Source organism: Galleria mellonella, unplaced genomic scaffold (assembly GCF_026898425.1).
Source record: "Galleria mellonella isolate WM207_F2 unplaced genomic scaffold, CSIRO_AGI_GalMel_v1 utg38, whole genome shotgun sequence".
NCBI classification, from domain to species: domain Eukaryota; kingdom Metazoa; phylum Arthropoda; class Insecta; order Lepidoptera; family Pyralidae; genus Galleria; species Galleria mellonella.
In genome coordinates, this window is record NW_026442090.1 from 7627537 (window position 1) to 7645514 (window position 17978).

At 36.7% G+C, this 17978-nt stretch overlaps 3 protein-coding genes across 3 annotated transcripts; 1 reads left to right on the plus strand and 2 right to left on the minus strand.

The window, feature by feature from the left end:
• Positions 1-1302: 1302 nt before the first annotated feature.
• Positions 1303-3229, minus strand: LOC128201268 (uncharacterized). Its single transcript, XM_052897732.1, has 2 exons — positions 3054-3229; positions 1303-2536 (listed from the first exon to the last, which is right to left on the minus strand). The coding sequence occupies exons 1-2, from the start codon at positions 3227-3229 to the stop codon at positions 1303-1305; spliced, it is 1410 nt and encodes a 469-aa protein (XP_052753692.1).
• Positions 3230-5785: 2556 nt separating this feature from the next.
• On the plus strand, positions 5786-12986 carry LOC116413655 (uncharacterized). Its single transcript, XM_052897824.1, has 4 exons — positions 5786-6027; positions 6860-7009; positions 8677-8808; positions 8900-12986. The coding sequence occupies exons 2-4, from the start codon at positions 6887-6889 to the stop codon at positions 11216-11218; spliced, it is 2574 nt and encodes an 857-aa protein (XP_052753784.1). The 5' UTR covers positions 5786-6027; positions 6860-6886; the 3' UTR covers positions 11219-12986.
• On the minus strand, positions 12980-17890 carry LOC113522670 (mitochondrial chaperone BCS1). Its single transcript, XM_026908434.3, has 7 exons — positions 17461-17890; positions 16488-16627; positions 15815-16027; positions 15364-15502; positions 14010-14204; positions 13309-13452; positions 12980-13160 (listed from the first exon to the last, which is right to left on the minus strand). Exons 1-7 carry the CDS (start codon positions 17781-17783, stop codon positions 13040-13042), a joined length of 1275 nt encoding a protein of 424 aa, XP_026764235.1. The 5' UTR covers positions 17784-17890; the 3' UTR covers positions 12980-13039.
• Between the last annotated feature and the right edge of the window lie 88 nt (positions 17891-17978).

Below are 17978 nucleotides of genomic sequence, written 5' to 3' on the forward strand. Positions count from 1 at the left end.
TTCGTACCCACTAAAAACCACACGACGTACCTCGAGGCGCTTATGTTGGATCCCGGGTTCCCGTTTGTACGACTACTGAGTATCCAACGCGACGGCCCGCCCTGTAGGTGGTTAGGATGGGGAATGTCCCCCCACCCTACCATCACAAGAGGGCACGGATACGTGCGCACACCTGTTAGGGTCATATGTAGGGTGTGCCTCCCTCAAGGCAACACCCCGACCCTAGAGAGGGGGGGGGGGAGGGGAAGGAAGAGGCGGAGTTGGGCGCGCCCCTTCTCCTTTGTCTGGCTCGGCGGCGGCGCATGACGGAAGTGGTGGGGGCACTCTCCCGCTCCCGCTCGGCCGCCTCCTTCTGCGATATCACCGCGTCACAGAAGGTGAGCATTGCGTTCCATGACCTCTCGCTACTGACCATTCTCCGAACTTCATTCGGCAGCGAGAGGTCATCCCCCACTTCCGCAACCAAGACGCGGCGCTCCGCACTGAACGCTGGGCATTCTTCTAGAACATGTTGCGCCGTGTTTTGGTCGCAACCACACTCATGGCACTCAGTTGTCGGCTCTCTTCTCGCAATCTGACACAGGTACTGACCGAAACAACCGTGACCGGTCAGTATCTGTGTCAGCCGAAAGGTCAGTGGACCTTTGCGCCGCCTGCTCAACTAGTGTTTCAGCACTGGGCAGACAGCCTCGACGGTTCTCAGCCCGGCCCCTTGGTCGGCCAACCTCTCATCCCACTTCTCCAGAAGGATCCGCCGAGCGCAGGACTTCCGTAAACTCATTTCCCTCTCGGTGGAGAACTCGCCCCGGGAACGTCGCTCCGCGCGCCATTTGTAGATCGACGCGCGAGCTTCTGCCTCTAGGTCCCAGGGCGGGGACCCCGCCAGTACACATACCGCCTCGCGGGAGATGGTGCGATATCCCATCAGGACTCGGATGGCCATGGCCCTCTGTAGTCTGTTGAGGCAGGCCACATTCATCCTATATAACGCTCCCGCCCAGATGGGAGGCCCATATAGGGCCATGGACTGCACCACCCCCATGTATAGGCAGCAGCCAGCTGAGTGCACCAGCCGCCGTCATAAGGCGGGGTGCCAGATTTCTGAAATGAGTACGAAAGTTTCACCTGCTGTCGAGCTGCGGTCCAGCCCGAGGTAACGAATGTGAGACTTGACCTCGATTCTGTGTCCACTGACCATCATGTGGACTCCTGGGGGTGGCGCTCGCCGGGGACCATGAAAATAGATCGCCTTTGACTTTTCGAGTGCCACCTTGAGTCCTAACCGACGTATACGACCGACAACTAGTGCCACGCTCGCTGTGGCACGACGGACAACCTGCATGAAGCCCGTCCCCGGGCAGTAGCCAATGTGTCCTCAACATAGCAGAAGACACTTGTGCCCGCGAGCAGTGCGCCCAAGACCACACCCTGTGGAACGCCGCGTTGTACGTCCCTCTGTACTGCCATACCGTTCCGCCCGACACAGAAAATTTCCCGGTCTTCGAGATAGGCCCCGATTATGTCCCGAAGGTAAGGAGGCACTTTATGATATTCGAGTGCCTTCCTGATGACGGCAAAGGGCAGGGTGTTAAAGGCATTCTTGATGTTCAAAGAGACAGCCAACAACACCCCGCCCTGGAAAACCACCTCTTCCAAGAGGGTGCGAACACGTGCCTGCGCGTCTATGGTCGAGCGATCCTCCCGGAAACCATATTGGTTCGGGGACAAATCAGGGCCATCCCGGGTCAAGTGCTGGACGAGTCGGCGCACTATTATCCGCTCAAAGAGCTTACCGACCTCATCCAGCAGCACGATCGGGCGAAATAGCGAGGGCAGAGAGAGGCAGGGCGACCCTCCTTTTGGAGCAGGACAACCCTGCCAAGGACATCCAGAGCCAAGGCCAAGACCCGGCCGGGGACACCATCTGGCCCGGGGGCGGTACCCTTCCCCCGGAGCTTGTCCACGGCCAGTGAGAACTCCACTGAAGTGATCGGCGGAGCCCCAGCGCATTCGGTGTCGCCGCCCTCTTCCTGTCTTTGGTTCCGCGGTATCATAGAAGGAGGCTGATATTCTGGTTGTTCCGGAAACAAACCTGTTAGCACCTCCTCCAGTTGCTGTGGCTGGAGACCCTCCGCCGCAGGTGTCGCCCCGGAGCAGAGCTTGCTCCTGACTCCTATAGGGGCGCTCCCATGGGTCTTCGTTGCGAGTTCTCAGAAGTTCCTCTCTGGCCTTAACCTTGGCCCTGCTGATGGCCAGTTCTAGGGTCTTCTTATTCTCCTTGAAGACCGCGTACAACTGCGCTTCCGTCTCGGCGTCGCGACTCTGCCTTCGACGGTGGTGTCTGAGATACTGGCGTCTGGCGGCATTGCTCTCTGAGCGTAAAGGCGCAATTTCATCGGACCACCAGTACACTTGACGTCGAGGGCCGGCCCGGGGCATCACTGTGTCGCAGATCTGCGACATTGCGTCGCCAAACCGACGTGCCTCCTCCTCGACCTCCACAGGCCCAGATCTAGATCCTGACTCAGATCCAGGCCTGCACGATGGAAGCTTCCACCAGAACGCCTTTATCAAGACGCTTCGATGCTCATCTAGGGAGCGTCGGAGCATTGCTTCTCCCCCGGCGATCCGGGTGCAGAAGCATCAGAGAGGGGAGCAGGTCCAACCTAATATATCTATGGTCGGACAGAGACTCCACCTCATCCATGACTTTCCAGTTCTGCACCCTACGTGCGATGGCCGGACTGGCGAGCGATATGTCCACAATAGACTCGCCCTGCCAGCGCACGCATGTGGCGACTGACCCCCGGTTGAGTATAACAATCGCCCATTCTTTAAGAACCTTGCCGCGAGCGTTGGCAACTACGGCCGTTCATGCAGCGTCTGGAGACCACAACAGTCGCGCCTCTTTTTTGTTTTTTGGGTGGGGCACATTCTTTTGCGCCCACCCAATGGTCCGCCGGGAGCCCTAGGGGGGCGCTGACTGATCCGTGCCGATACCTAACAGATGCGAATGTGCACCGCGGTGGTGACTTTTTTAATGGGCCACGGACCTAGCAGGCCCCCAGACCGAAGAAATTACGGCGGATTTCCTCCACTTGGACGTCCCCCGCAACACAGTCATACCTTTACATGCAAAGACAGTGGCGACTTTTTTGGGCGTGATAGAGTCATCCAAGCCCGTTACGCACATTTCTGCGGTCTTAGTAGGCCTGGTGACCTTCGCCATTTCCTCCAAAATGCGCTCCCGGAGCTTGGATGCTAAAACATTCGCCTTCTAGCCACTGTCGGCTACGGGGATCTCAATGATCCGACCGCCTGTTATCACCGTCCACATCCTCACCCCCTTGATTCTGAGGTTACGAAAATCGATCCTTTTCTTGGCCTCGGTCAGGATGTTGGCATAAGTAACGCCTTCCATCTCAGCCGCTGGGTCGATAGTTATAACTACCGCAGCTGAGTGCGGCAGCCGTAACTTTGACGGTGAGGGCTTTTTGGGCTTCTTCTTGGGTTTAGGCTTTACAGTTTGGCGGCTTGAGGTAGCCCCAATTTGCCCCTCCTGAACATGAACCAGCCTTCCTCGTTACCCCTCACAACCATCGCCCATAAGCCCACGGCCGGTTGAGCCGCCGGGGAAGTCGGTTCGAAGGCTGGCCGGCTATTTTCTGGCCAGGACGCCGCCATTTTGTGACGTCTCCTACCACCTATTTTTTGGGCCTTTAGGACTGAAGCCCGGCCCCGAACAACTTCGTCTTCCGCTCGAGCTTCAGAAGCCGAACTCCGACTCTGGACGCCCGATAGTTCCGCCGGAATCTGGGCGAAAGAACCACCACCCCCCACCGAAATGGCTGGCAAATCCTCTCCTCTGTGACGTCCAATGCCTGAGCTGACAGCGCCGTGGCCACCCACCTGAGGGCGGTCAGGAGGGGCATCACCTCCCTGACCTCCCTCATGAAGAATGTCAACTGCGACCACATGATGCCGCCGACGTTTCTAGTAATTTGTGCCCACCACGCATTCAGCTCACTCCCTACGATGAGCTCCGACGCATTGTCCGAGACTATAGTAGGCGGAGCAGCCATCCAAGCAGCCCGCAACTTAGCCACCTCTTTGCACAGCTCACGCAACTTCTTCTGAAGCTTCGCACGGATTCTGAAGAAACCTTAATACAACGTTTTTGAAAAACTTCATACTGAAGTTTCTAAGGAAAGTCTCGGTAGGAAGCTCATTCCACAGCCTGAGATTTTGCAGGAGAAATTTCTTTTGAAAACTTTTTTCTTTTAAAATCAAAATTTTCTGTGACAGATTTCTAAAATTGTTTTTGCATTATTAATATTTTAGTTCGCTAACAGAGAGCGTTCAATTTTAACTTGACGAAGTGTAGCAACGTCGCAAACATCTGTCAATTTTCAAAAATAATTATTTTATGTGTTTCTAGTTGATGAAAAATATTCTATTAGCGAACTAAAACGTTAAAGATGCAATAATATACTTATTATATTGTTTCTGAAAATTTTGCTTTTGGTAACAAAAAAGTATTTGAAAAGTTTTAAAGCAAAGTATTCTACGATACTCGTATTAACGTTTTAGTTCGTATGTAGAGCACTTTCTAATGATCGATCAGGAACATTGAAAATTATCCAATTGTTTTTGAAAATTGACAAATAATTGCGACGTTGTCAAAGCTTTCGACATAAAACTGTCAATATCAGAATTTTAAAACAATTATAATTTGTTATTATGTCGATAGATGCCAGGACTATACGCAAATAAAAGAAAACTTAATAATTAAACTTCATTTCGCTAGATGACGTTTGGAATATCTACAAATATTAAACCGTGCTGTCAGCTGCATGTTTATTATGAAGAACAGTTGTAATGTGATTAATTCTGTAGTAAGTACCTGTATACCTAAAATAAATACATTTTATTTTTCTATTTTATTATTCTAAATTGAGAATTAAAATTCTTACATCCCTATGATTGGGAAACCGCTATGGTTAATTCTTATCGCTATCGTCAAGACGGGGAGAAAAAGATTTTAGGTGTAAGTCTCTAATATAGAAGAACAAAATCGTCAGTTGGTTTAACTTTTTTTTTTCTGAATGTGCTGTTGGCCGTGGGTGGCCTTAACAGCTTTACCGGACGCGTATGCAGGGGCGAGTGCAGACGGCACTCTAAGCTCGCGAGAGAGGAGCGACAGAGGTGTCGATTCTTACTTATGTACTGCGAGAAATAGGGTTTAACAGCATCATTGCTATTAATATACTTTATTAGATCGACCTTCACGCCCCCCCCTCCCCTCACCCCTTAGAAACCTTCAAGGTTAATTTTTGTGAAATTTGTTACCACGGGCTTACTGAACTGTTTTCATCCTCACCTGTCATGTCTCATTGATGAATCGTGCATTGGATAAAGCTTGAATGTCAACAACAACAACAGGGTCTTCTATTTGCCCGCCAGATGATGTGTAGGCGGGCGAGGTAGGGGCCCCGTGGCGTATCCCATTACCCCGGCTTCTACTCCGGAGGCGACAACCTCCGGGTTGCTGGATTTGCAGCCGGTATACACTATTAGTCTGTCTATGCCAGCGTGGTAGGTTGAATGTTGTAATAAAAGAATTGATTTTATTTGTCGTTAGATGGCAGGCTAAGTATAAAATCAACTAATAGTTCAGTTGATTTCACTAGATGGCAGAAGTGTAGTACATATTATATAACTAAAAAGTCCAGGGAAATATCATTAGATGGCGCTTAAATTAATATTTAAATAAAATTGACAGATAGCCGAAATAGAGTTGTTTTTTTAACTGACTGGCTGCCATTTGCTCTTTTATTATATTTGTGTTAAATAATTATTTCAGTATTTGATTTGATGTAGAAAGTTTAAAATTGTTTGCAACTTTAATGATAAAAATAAATGTTTTTTTTAAATTCAACAAAACTTAGGTCATTGAATCTTGTATTTAGATGTAGTGTTAAAAGTAACCTATTCATTTACCAACTAAAATTGGTGTAATTTTAACCTGTAAGTATTTTAGTTTATTGTGTATGGTATTGTTTACGATAGTATCCGTCTTGCGGTAAATCTCTTCATTAAATTTTGGCGGGAGATTATATTGCATTAAGTGGTGTAGATATACATTTTACTTTTCGTTTAGATTATATATTTACTCAAGTAGGTAACTATATTTATTGTAACGTTATAGCCCTTCGCTTTTGGTTTAAAGTAAGTTAAGTGACATCTTTTTGCCTATAGTTTGGTTGCAACTAAATCCTTGTATTAAGGGGTAACAGGAAAACAAATGGATTTAAAATAATCAATTTCAATCAAAAATTAATTCAGGCCGCCCATAAGAGTACCCACTACCCAGCTTTTTTAATAATAAGTAGATATTTGCAAATGTGATAAGTAGTATCAAGTTTTTTCAATATAATATATTATTTTTAGCTATGGTCAAACCAGAATGGTTATTGCTTAAAGAATTTATAGTTGTATAGTAACACTATAATTAAGCCTTAAATAATTTCTAGATGTAGTTTGTACATAAGTACCCAAAGTAAAAAATTATAATTATATTGTTGTAAATGTGAAAGTGAGTTTGTTTGTGACCACTTAGTGTTTAAAAGGCTTAATTAATTACTATGAACTTTGGTATATAAATAATGTAAGAGATGGAAAGGAAGGCTTCTTTTTGTTCCAGTCAGTTAATATATCTCAATCATGTGGATGAAGCTCTGGGAAAAAGCTAGTATTTAATATTTGATAATAGTGACAACTATTATCAATTAATAAAAAATTGTTTCTGAACAAAAATATAAATTGTAATTTTTTTCTAATGTATGTTTAATATTTACAGAAAAAGTAATAGATACAGATTATAACAATGGATAAAGTAGCAGTTGATCCGAAATTGTTTATTACCTGTCGTTTATGTTTAGAGGATATGGGGCTTTACCAAATAGTTCCAGCGGTTCAAAAACAGATAAAATTTTGCTTTGATATTGAGGTGAGTTTTGAGTTTGTAAGTAGTACTTACATACATTTTTGTCTGCTGTTAGTTTTATTCCTAATTACAACATTTATTAATTAAAATACTTTATGAGCTTGCTTAAACCTTTGGAAAAGAATTCACAGTTTAAAAATAGTAATACAGATAATGGACAGTTCATAATAAAAATATAAAATTATAATTAATTTAAACAGGAAAAATAATAATATAATTAAATGTGTCTACAACAATTAAAGCTATTATTATTGTTAATTGTGGATGAATTAATTATCTGTGATATTTATTAATTTTCTCTACATGAACCACAATAAATACCTACAAGACAAATAATATGTAACTTGATGAGTATCCTATTCAGTAGTAAATTTAAAAAAAACTGTTGACACACAGAACTATAGCTAAATAAGGCCATTGACTTTTTTCTTGCTATAAGAGGCTTAGGTGGAAAGGGGAAAGTTTCAATAAAGTAAAGAGTAATTTGTGATATCTCTTTGAGTGTTGCATTTTGTGTTAAATCACTTCAGGATTAATTGGCATTTTACCATATAATATCAGCTATTAATTGTCCACTGCTGAACATAGGCCTCCCCCTATGAGGGTTTTGCCAGTAGTTGCCTTGCTTGGCAGGCAGGTTGTCAACTGTACTCAGGTTTTGGTGATATTTTTAGAGGGACTCTGCTGCCTTCCTCAACCATTATGTTGGCATATTGTTAGTAGGCATCTTATTAGTATAAAAATAAGGTGATTAATATAATATGCTTTTTATTAATAGTACTATCTATATATAGCTGTTCTAACCACTGAAGTATTTATGCATAACCTTTCAGGACAGAAGAAATATATATATATTAATACTTATTATAAAAACTGAGTTTTTTTTTATACAATTTAGAATGGCAAGCAAACTGACGGCCCACCTGATGGAAAGTGGTAACCGTCGCCTATAGATATGAGCATATGGACATAACAGAGTATACTGTTTGGCCCATGATACCTCTAATGCGTTGCCATTCTTGACGACTTAGGTATTATTCCTCTGTATCCAGTAAATTCACGCCATATACCACCCTTCAAATCGAAACACAACCTTGCAAACACAACTGTTTCACGGTTGAAACACGAATGGGACAGAGGTACCCAAGCAATCGACATTTGTACAAAGTCTCCTTCTGGTAAAAGTAGTAATTATTTATGTATTTATGTGTAGTTTTTTGCAATACTCTGGACATATATTTATCTTAACTATATGTATAGATGGTAAATGTCAAGAGTTCCACCACTATACCCTGGAGTAAATAGGGCTTTCGACAATAATCAAGAATCTTAAAATGTAACATCATACAGGATTATAATTTTTGCTAAGATAAACAAGCTTCAAACATGACGGATTAATTGACGGTAGTTTTTGAGTTTTTATGGGTACATTCTATCTTCATCAACAGACCAACTCATTAGCGTATTATTATTGTATTGCCACCATATTTACATAAGCGCAAGCAAGACCATTAAGTGGAAAAAATTGTTCGTGTTTTATACCATAAAAATACGTACAATTAATTTCTTTTTTAATGTATGACGTAGAATCTTAATGATATATTATAGATATATATTATTTATTTCTTTTTAATTTTATTAATTTTTGGCTATATAAAATACTGTTTCAGGTGGCACCATTTGATGGATTACCGCAATTAATATGCAAAAAATGTGAAGCTATTTTGAGTGAATATTATAAAGTAAAAAATTCCTTTTTAGAAAAACAAAATTGCTTAAAAGTTAAGCTAAGCTTGGAAAATGTAAGTAAAATAAATAAAGCAGTGAGGTTGCGTGTACTTACATATTTTAATCTATAATACTTTTTTATTTATACCGTAACATTTCTTTTAGGAAAATTTGACGTCTTTACAAGAGTCTTGTTCAAAAAGTCAAGAAGAAATGTGTTCATTACGTGCAGGTATTAATTTAAAAACTATAAAGCAAGGAGAAAATAGAGTCCAATCAAAAGCCAAGAAAAGGAAAAGAAGTTCTATAGGTTCTATATCCTCCACTACTACTTCAGTAGCAGATATAGATAGTGATGACTCTCTTACAAAGATTTGTAAAAACCCACGAAAAGAGGGTACAAGCATTATGAACAAAAACTACAAAAAAATATTTATATGTAAATTTTGTTCTCAATTTTTCCCCAATAAATTCTTTTTATTAGAACATTCATTAACACATCATTCAAAAATTAAAAGAAAGTTTTCAGACGTATTTAAGTATTTTTGTGTAGTTAAAATGAACAAGATTGATGACCACAAAGGTTGCTCCTTCAAGAATGAAGTACAATATAGTCAAAGCCAATTTATACAACATGTAAACGATATAAATTATTATATTATATATACAGCTAAAAATAAAAAGACTGTTTCTAATCGCATTGAAAGTTCGGATTCTGATAATGAAGTTCTTATAAAACGTGAAAATAGAAAACCACTTCGATTACTGTCCAGAAGCGAATCAAATGAAACAGTAGTAATACCTAATAAATGTGATAATAATAATTCATCATCTGATTTTGAGGAAGAGAAAAATAAGACTGTTGATTCTAAATCTAAAAATCAAGTATGTATTAATATCGATTCTGAATCATCAGAAAGTAATTCAGAAGCGAGTAACGTTGTTTCCAACACTATAGATGATGCAAAAGATACCAATGATGATCATAAAACAATTCAGAATATTATTGAAATATGTTATAATAAATATACAAAAAGAGTTACAGATTATAGTAAAAAGTCCGACCTAAAATCTCATATACAACACAAATTTTTAAGTATAGGACGAAAAATAATAAATAAACAAGGCTTTAATTGTACTGGATTACTAAGATTTATGGAACATCAAAATCTAGATATTACTTGGCAGCCAAAAGGTTCAACGTCGACTTACGTTAGAATTTTAACAAAAATAAAAGACTGTCAAAAGGAAAATGGTATTGATTTTGTTTGGATAAACGAGACCGGTGTATTTCCTGAACAAGAAACAACACCACATACAATTATCCCAATATCTTCTTCAAACAGTTCAATAAACCATTCTCAAGAACAAATTAGTATTACAATGCCAGTTGGAAACCAAGCTGTGTTATATACAACAAGTGCTGATTTAGAAGCAAATTCAACTAGTAAGTTACTTAATGCTAGTCCAGTTGCTAATCCAAAACAATTGCCGAAAAAAAATACTGTTGCTGAAATTAAACCAAATAATAATGTAACAGACAACAATGTACGAAATGAAGACAATGATGATACTATTTTTATTGAATTAGATGATGAAGTACCTGATGGCAATTTATGTATGCCAGTCATTACTTCTACGACATCATTAGCTTGTCAAGGGGATAATCAAATTAACGATCCTGCAGCAAACAATCCAGTATCTACAAATTTACAATCAAATAAAAATGTTAATGAAGTATCAACACCAACACCTGCACCTAGAATAAAAGTAAAGCCAGTATCAGAATTGATGCCTGTAAATGTAACGCGTAATGTAACTCAACAAAATACAATAGGAAATAAGTCTTGGCATTTGAATCAAAATTTACAAAATTGTGTCAACCAGAATGTTAATGTACCTTATGAAAATATGAATAATGTTTATGTTTTAAATACAGCTGAAATACAAAACTTAAATAAGGCTCCAAATGTTTCGATGTTACAAATAGCAAATGCAAGTACACCGTCGGTAGAAAGTAACATTGATGAAAGACCAAAAATCGTTAATGATTATATTATTTTAGATACAGTTGAAATGCCCAACACAAAAACTTACTCTCCATTTAAGTATTTTAAAACTTTACTTCAAATGCACAATATTTTATTATTAGATTCAAGGAATGAAATAAATCAACATTTTTATTGTTTAATAAAATTTAAAGTAGTTTTTAAACAAGACAATGTTAAACCTGTAATTCTTTGTTTATCGTTACATTGTTTACAAAATATTTTTTATATTGACATAAAAGATGGAGGGCGAATGCATATTGATATGGTTAAAATATCTGCTAATTGGCAATGGGAAATAATTAAGATATATCAAGGAGATGTAGTTAACAAAATTTTATTTAACTCGCAAAAAATTAGTGCTGAAGTGCATGAAATAACTAAAAGATTTTTATGCCTCTTAAAATCTATTAATTATAAAAAAGATGTATCATAAGGCTTTTTATTATTATTTTAGAAACATACAATGACGTATATTTTGTTTTATCTTAAAGCGCTGCTTTCATCTTTGATTAATATCGACCACCGAGATGTGTATTTATGATTGAAATAGGGCGCTGTAATTGTTATTAAAATAAGACAAAAGTGAGATTCTGGAAAAATAATTATATAGCAAATCAGCCTTACTTATAATTTGTAATTATATTTTAATTTTATGAAATATGCATTAAAATGTTACTAGTCACAAGCATTAATAACAGTCTTACCACAAAAAATATTTAAGACACTATTTATCTAAACAGTGTTTATCAAAATTCTATGTAATTAAGTATTCCTTAGTCAGTTAGTAGTTATGTTTATTTGTAATTTTATGTGTCAATATCAATAGATTATTATAATAAAATTTATTACTTTAATTAAGACATAAGATTAGAAGCACTTGTAAGTCATCTAAACCTATTTTGAACATCTGTCTATCACAAGTGTATTTTTTTATTGTAAGACTGTAAGGAGCTCTTACTCAGTCAACTACATAGTGTACTCTGTAATGTGCATAGTACTGTTCATGTCTATAGGCGACGGTTAGTTTGTTTGCCATTCCAAGTTGCACAAAAAAATGTTAAGTGAATTAACAGACGCCGTACAACGCTTAATACATGCAAAGTGCAAGTTTTTACATAAATATCTATGTCGAAATTAGACAACTAGTAGATTTTTGTTCTGCAAAAAAAAAAAAGAACTTTAAAAAGTAGCATAAATCGTGACAAATATAGAATTAATACGAATGCTGCCATCTTTTATCTTTTATTATATCCATTAACACAATCAGTGGGGTGTGTCATCATTCTGATTACACGTAATCCTTCCATTCTCAACTTCTGTAGATTGCAATAAGAATTATCGACATCAGTTGAGAATTGGCGACTTTTCGAAATATAGCTCCATATAAAATACCAATTTTTTTTAAACTGCATTAGAAAGTTGCTTTTCAGATGATGTTAGTTTGAAAGGTACTTTTATAACATCAAGTTGTTTAATAGTGATACATTTAGTTTTCATATAAGTTGAGGTACTGGCGGTGTCTAGTCTGTAGTCTCGACCGTATTTAAAACAATAATGAAAAATAAAATCAGTGATTAGTTAGTTACTTTAACATCGCTTATTTTTAATGATTTTGTCATTGATTAGTATTGGTTTATTAACTAAGCAGGTTGTTGTATCAACTGACTTCAAGAAAGAAGAAGATTCTCAATTCAGTTATATTTTTTTGTTTGTTATTTTAGAACTTTGTCACTTATAAATCGATTTGGAAAATTATTTTATCTAAATGAATATCAGTATATTCTTTTAACAAACATAGTCGCATAGAAATTTTATCAAAATCGGTTCAGTAGTCTAGTTTTTAAATGAAAATACTGTTTTTGCCATGATTAAAGGTTTTGTGGAGCAAAATATTAAATTATAAGTAAGACTGTAAGTTATATTAACAGTAGTTATTGTTTACAGTATAGGATAAAATTATATATTTAAACTGTCTGTTATTGATCAGGATAAAATATCAATAATTATTTGTTGTAAATAAACACTACCCTTTGTCCTATACATAATTTACCTGTGTAATTTTTAAGTTTCGTTTTATTCAGATCTTACAAATTTGTTTTTTTTTTACATGTTAAAATAGTTTATAGTACCAAAATATTTATTATATACTAGTTATAAGTTTTTCTTTTATTCACATAATATAATTATAACAAAATTTGGTAGTTATGCTTTTTATTTATTCTAACACTTAAATTTATTTAATCACAAATTTATGTTATCCAAGTTTCCATATCGTTTCAACATCAGACAATACATCTTCTGGTGGTGAATGCTTATGGAACATGAAGTAGCCTTGTATCTGTGCTGGACTGACGTCTTTCTTCTGTTCAAGGACCCTGTATAATAAATTAGTGATATAAAATAATTATTTTCATGTTTTGTGGATATAAAGATGCTTACACTAAAGAACAATCAAGTATTTTAATAAGACCTTTTAGACTTTATCAGTAACTTCTATTTGAAGAAAGAACCAATTATACTTACATTTTAGCGAAAGTTTTAGCATGTTCTGCAGCTTGTTCTCCTTTGTAAAATCTCAAGAACATAAGTTCCACCTGTTCTTGGTCACAGTATCCTACATATTCCTTCATGTCTACTCTTCCTGGGCGAATTAAGGCAGGGTCTAATCTAAAAGAGAAAAAAATCATTTCACAGATGTTAAAATGGAAAACAAAATTAAATATACTACAAACAGTATTCTAGAAGTGATTTATATCTAAAATGTCTTATTGTTTCCCGAATGTTCATATTCCTATTCCTGTAACTTCAAAAAAAGGTTTCCAATTCAACTATTTTGTATTTCGCGATGCCTTTGCCAATACTTGATTGATTTTGATAATTTTTTTAAATTTTATAACCATTTGTCATGAATTCTTATTCGCAAAATCGTGCTAACACTTTTTTATATTTAGGCTTCCTTTTTTATCTATCACACTAAACACAAAATGCGATACGTTCGGATTTCATACAAGCTCACCCATGTGCATTATTCTGTACAATTATAAAATTGTAAACATGAGACCAACATATTATTAAGATGATCGGTTGCAGGATTAATCTGAAAATACTGCCACTATTTTCTTAGCAACAATATTACTAACAATAATGATAATATTAACAATAATACTACTAGGTATGTATAGAACAGTACTTCTCTCTAAATCCTTTATCTATAAGTAACAAACCTTTCTAAGTAGTTGGTAGTCATAAATACTATTCGCGCTTCAGTGGATGCGACACCATCGAGGCAATTCAATAATCCACTGAATGTGACGCGATTAAGACCTTCGTATGCTGCTTTCTGTTGTGGGGTGTCTTCTCGTGATACGAATGCTGCGTCTATGTCTTCAAGAAGTATGATCGACTGTTGAGGAGCTACACTGCAATAAATTATTTTTTTATTTTTTAACAAACAATCTTTATAGTCTTCACTTTGTGTCTCATATGCAATTTCTGTAGAGTTAGCAGATACTGTAGAATGAGGCTAATCAATTATTAATAAATGTATCACCAGGGATGTTACGTCACTGCATCAAATTACAATTTACTGTGTTTCTCTCGATCATATTGCGCGGAAGATAAGCTTCCGCGCAATATGATCGACATAACGTTTTTACGTCGACATAACGTTGAATTTACATCGACCATTTTTTCTCACTTTTCTTCAGCTGGTGCCATCAAATGGCATAGGCTTGGTTTCCTTAATTTAATTTAATCCATTATTTATTATTATTTTCCTAGGTCGGTAAACCCTCGAAAAATGCTCAGGCAAACAACTCAGGCTTCAGGTCCGTACCTGTACCCCTCGCAGTCAGGGGATAGCAGTGTGTGCGGACGAGGTAACAGACACCGGGCGTTGAGGTTTTGTGGGATATTGTTAATGTAATGATTGTTCTTTGGTGCAATGTGATCGAGGGTATAATTCTCTGTACTTTAATGTTAGCATTATTAATTAGCATTTCGTTGTGTATAATTATGTATCGTATATGAGTCGTCAACTACGCTTATTTGCACAGGATGCAGCATGCATTCGCGTCGTATTATATGAGATGATTAGGTGACGACAAACTATGTTTTTAGTTTTTTAACAGCTATTTCATTTGTGTGACCAAGATATATTGGTTGATTAGGATAAAAAAAAGCAGCTAACGTTCGTTTTCATCATAAATATGGAAACGAACATCGTTACATGGTAGTTACATATTAACATGTTAAGAAAAAAGATAGAAATGAATAATAGAACTATGTTGTGTCTACATAAATGCATATTGCAAATCCACAGTGATAATAATATAATTCGGTATATATGTCGTTTCTCTTGTATTTCACAGGAATGACAATCCACTAAGGATAACATGCATATTACAGTAACATTAAGATGTTAGCACCATTAAGATCACAACATATGTGATCTTAATGGTGCTTTTTATATCTACAAGCAATGATTACCATTTTCTATTAGGTGAACCATCAGCTTGATTGCTAAGTTGCCTAAAAAAATGTCACAGCTATTGAATATATTTGTTTCTTACTTTTTACCTGAGTAGATGGTTCAGTCTATCGTCCGTAAGACCTCTTTCAGATAAGTTTAGAACACAAATGTTGTATTCTAATGCACCGGCTAGCGCCATTATATAAGATGACTTGCCACAGCCTGGAGGTCCATACAATAAGTAACCTGAAAGTTTAATTTCATGATTAGGTGGGCTAGTTAACTATAGGCTTCAAAAATAGAGAATTTAGGGAACAGAATAAAAAAATCTAATAATTTTTACATACATACATACATATCTGTCACGCCAGTCTCCCATTAGGGTAGGCAGAAACAATGGAAATAATTTTTACATACATACATACATATCTGTCACGCCAGTCTCCCATTAGGGTAGGCAGAAACAATGGAAATAATTTTTACACTAATTATTTAAAAACCATGCAAGTATAGACAACAACTTAGGTTTAATAAATTTTCATTAAATTTCCTTCCTACCTCTTCTGTAGGGAATGCCACGATCTGTATACCACTGAGGGTTGTTGATAAAGTCTAAACAATCTGCTAAGATGTGTTCTGCCAGGCCAGAGCGAAGCACGACGCTGTGGAGCGGACGACGCCGCCGTGGGTGTCCAAATGGTCGCCATTCAGAACCCATTGCAGTATACATTACCGTCATACCCTCATGCTGTTTTAAAGCCATAGTACGTGCTGGAATGTTTATTATGAGACAAATTTCATTTATAGATACTATATTAGGATATTCATTATAATCAAGATTGTTAGGTGCTAATTGTAACTGTAATTGAATGAATTTGTTACTTCCAGCATCATACACAAACTGTTACACAAAATTAGATGCAGTTTTCACAGTTGTATTTCTGAAGGTGTAACTAAACTGGTGTATGTTTTATTATGATATGTTATCTGGAAGTATATATTTATATAGTAATATATTATTATATAGTAATATATTTAATTGATTTTAGCAAGCAAAAAACTAGTATTCCTTAGCAAAATTAATTTATATTGCTAGTTCTTCAGTATTGTTTTTAATTTTTTAGTTAGGTTTACTGACTAAATACAAAATGTTACAATTATAGTTAATCTGAATGGTGTTTTAAATATGCATTTAAATTATAGATAGGGACATTATTTATTCATATATTACCTTCTTCAAGTATATCATAGTAAAGTTGTTTATTACGCCCAAAAGCAGTCAAAGTGACTGTTTCCCATGGTATACCCATATGCAAGTCAAGTGTTTGTTGTTCCCGAGTTCTGTCTACTTTGATCCATGTTCCAGCATACCTGAAATGTTAAAGAAGCATATAATATACATTGGGAAGTATTGTTAAAGTTATCTTTATTTTAAAATAAAAAATATTAGTACATGGTCAAAATAATTATTCCTTTTGACCATGCACTGATATTTTTCATTAGGTGTTAAATTGTATTTAAAAATATTTTGGTTTCTCTAAAAATACATCCACAGCCACTTTAAGTAACACTTTTATTTAATGTGAATTTATGTAATATGTAATGTAGGTTTGTATCTTAGAAACTGCTTAACTAATTTAAATTATATGTGTATTATTTGCTGCAACATAAAAGACAGAAAAGTTATATAAAACAATCTTTATTGGCTCAACTACTTTATTATAGAATTGTAATTTGCAAACAATTACTGCATTTGGTAGTATTATATCAAAATTTTCTTGTGTTTATAATATGTATACCAAACTATATAAAGAGATGAACATAATAATAATACATAAACCACCCAATAAATTCTAATATAGGGTTTATATATTTTAAAGAAGTTTAATATGTAGAAATTTTCTTCTATGTACAACAAAATATGAAAGCAACTTTAAGCAGCTGTATTTCTGATCAGATATGACATTAAAACCTTAAAAAATAGTATATTCTTTCTTAAAAGGCTAGCAACATAATTGCAATAAAGATTTACCATCAGGGAAGCGGCACATTCATTTGCCCTTTATGTTATAAAAAAAATTTTCAATACATCCTAACTTACAATCGTAAAGTAGGGCGGCATGGAGGGTCGCTTGTTATATATATAAATTATGTAATTTTATGATAAAAATATTTTACCTATATAGCTTAAAAATAAATCTTGCCTGAAAAAATGTTGTCCAACACTGGGTATAAAGTCATATTTAGTTTTTATTTGTCCAGTATCTTTTTGTAAGAATGAGGTTTCCACGCTCAAATGTTGAGTTTGTCTGGCGCCTTTTTGAGTGATCCACTGCAGTAACCACTGGTACGACTTGTCTCGACACGGTACTTCTAGTGTTATCATACAATGTCGTCGGAATAGAAGCATAGAAGTCTGAAAACCTTTGCGTAATATTGCTGCACTGGCGCCAACTCCAAATAAACCAAATCCGGCACCGAAATAAGGATTTTGGGCCAACGATGACATATATTCGACAATAGTCATATTGATAGTTTTATAAGAAAAGGAAAATAGTAAGAAGTATTTTGGAGTAAATTCTTTAAAATATTTGATTAAAACATGAGAATCCACACTGGTAGACCCTTAATGTAATTTTTGACAATCAGCTGTTTTCAACAGTGTTGCCTTCTATAAAAAAGTTTGTGTGAGTGTTGCTATTTCTGCAGGTATTGTGTCTGT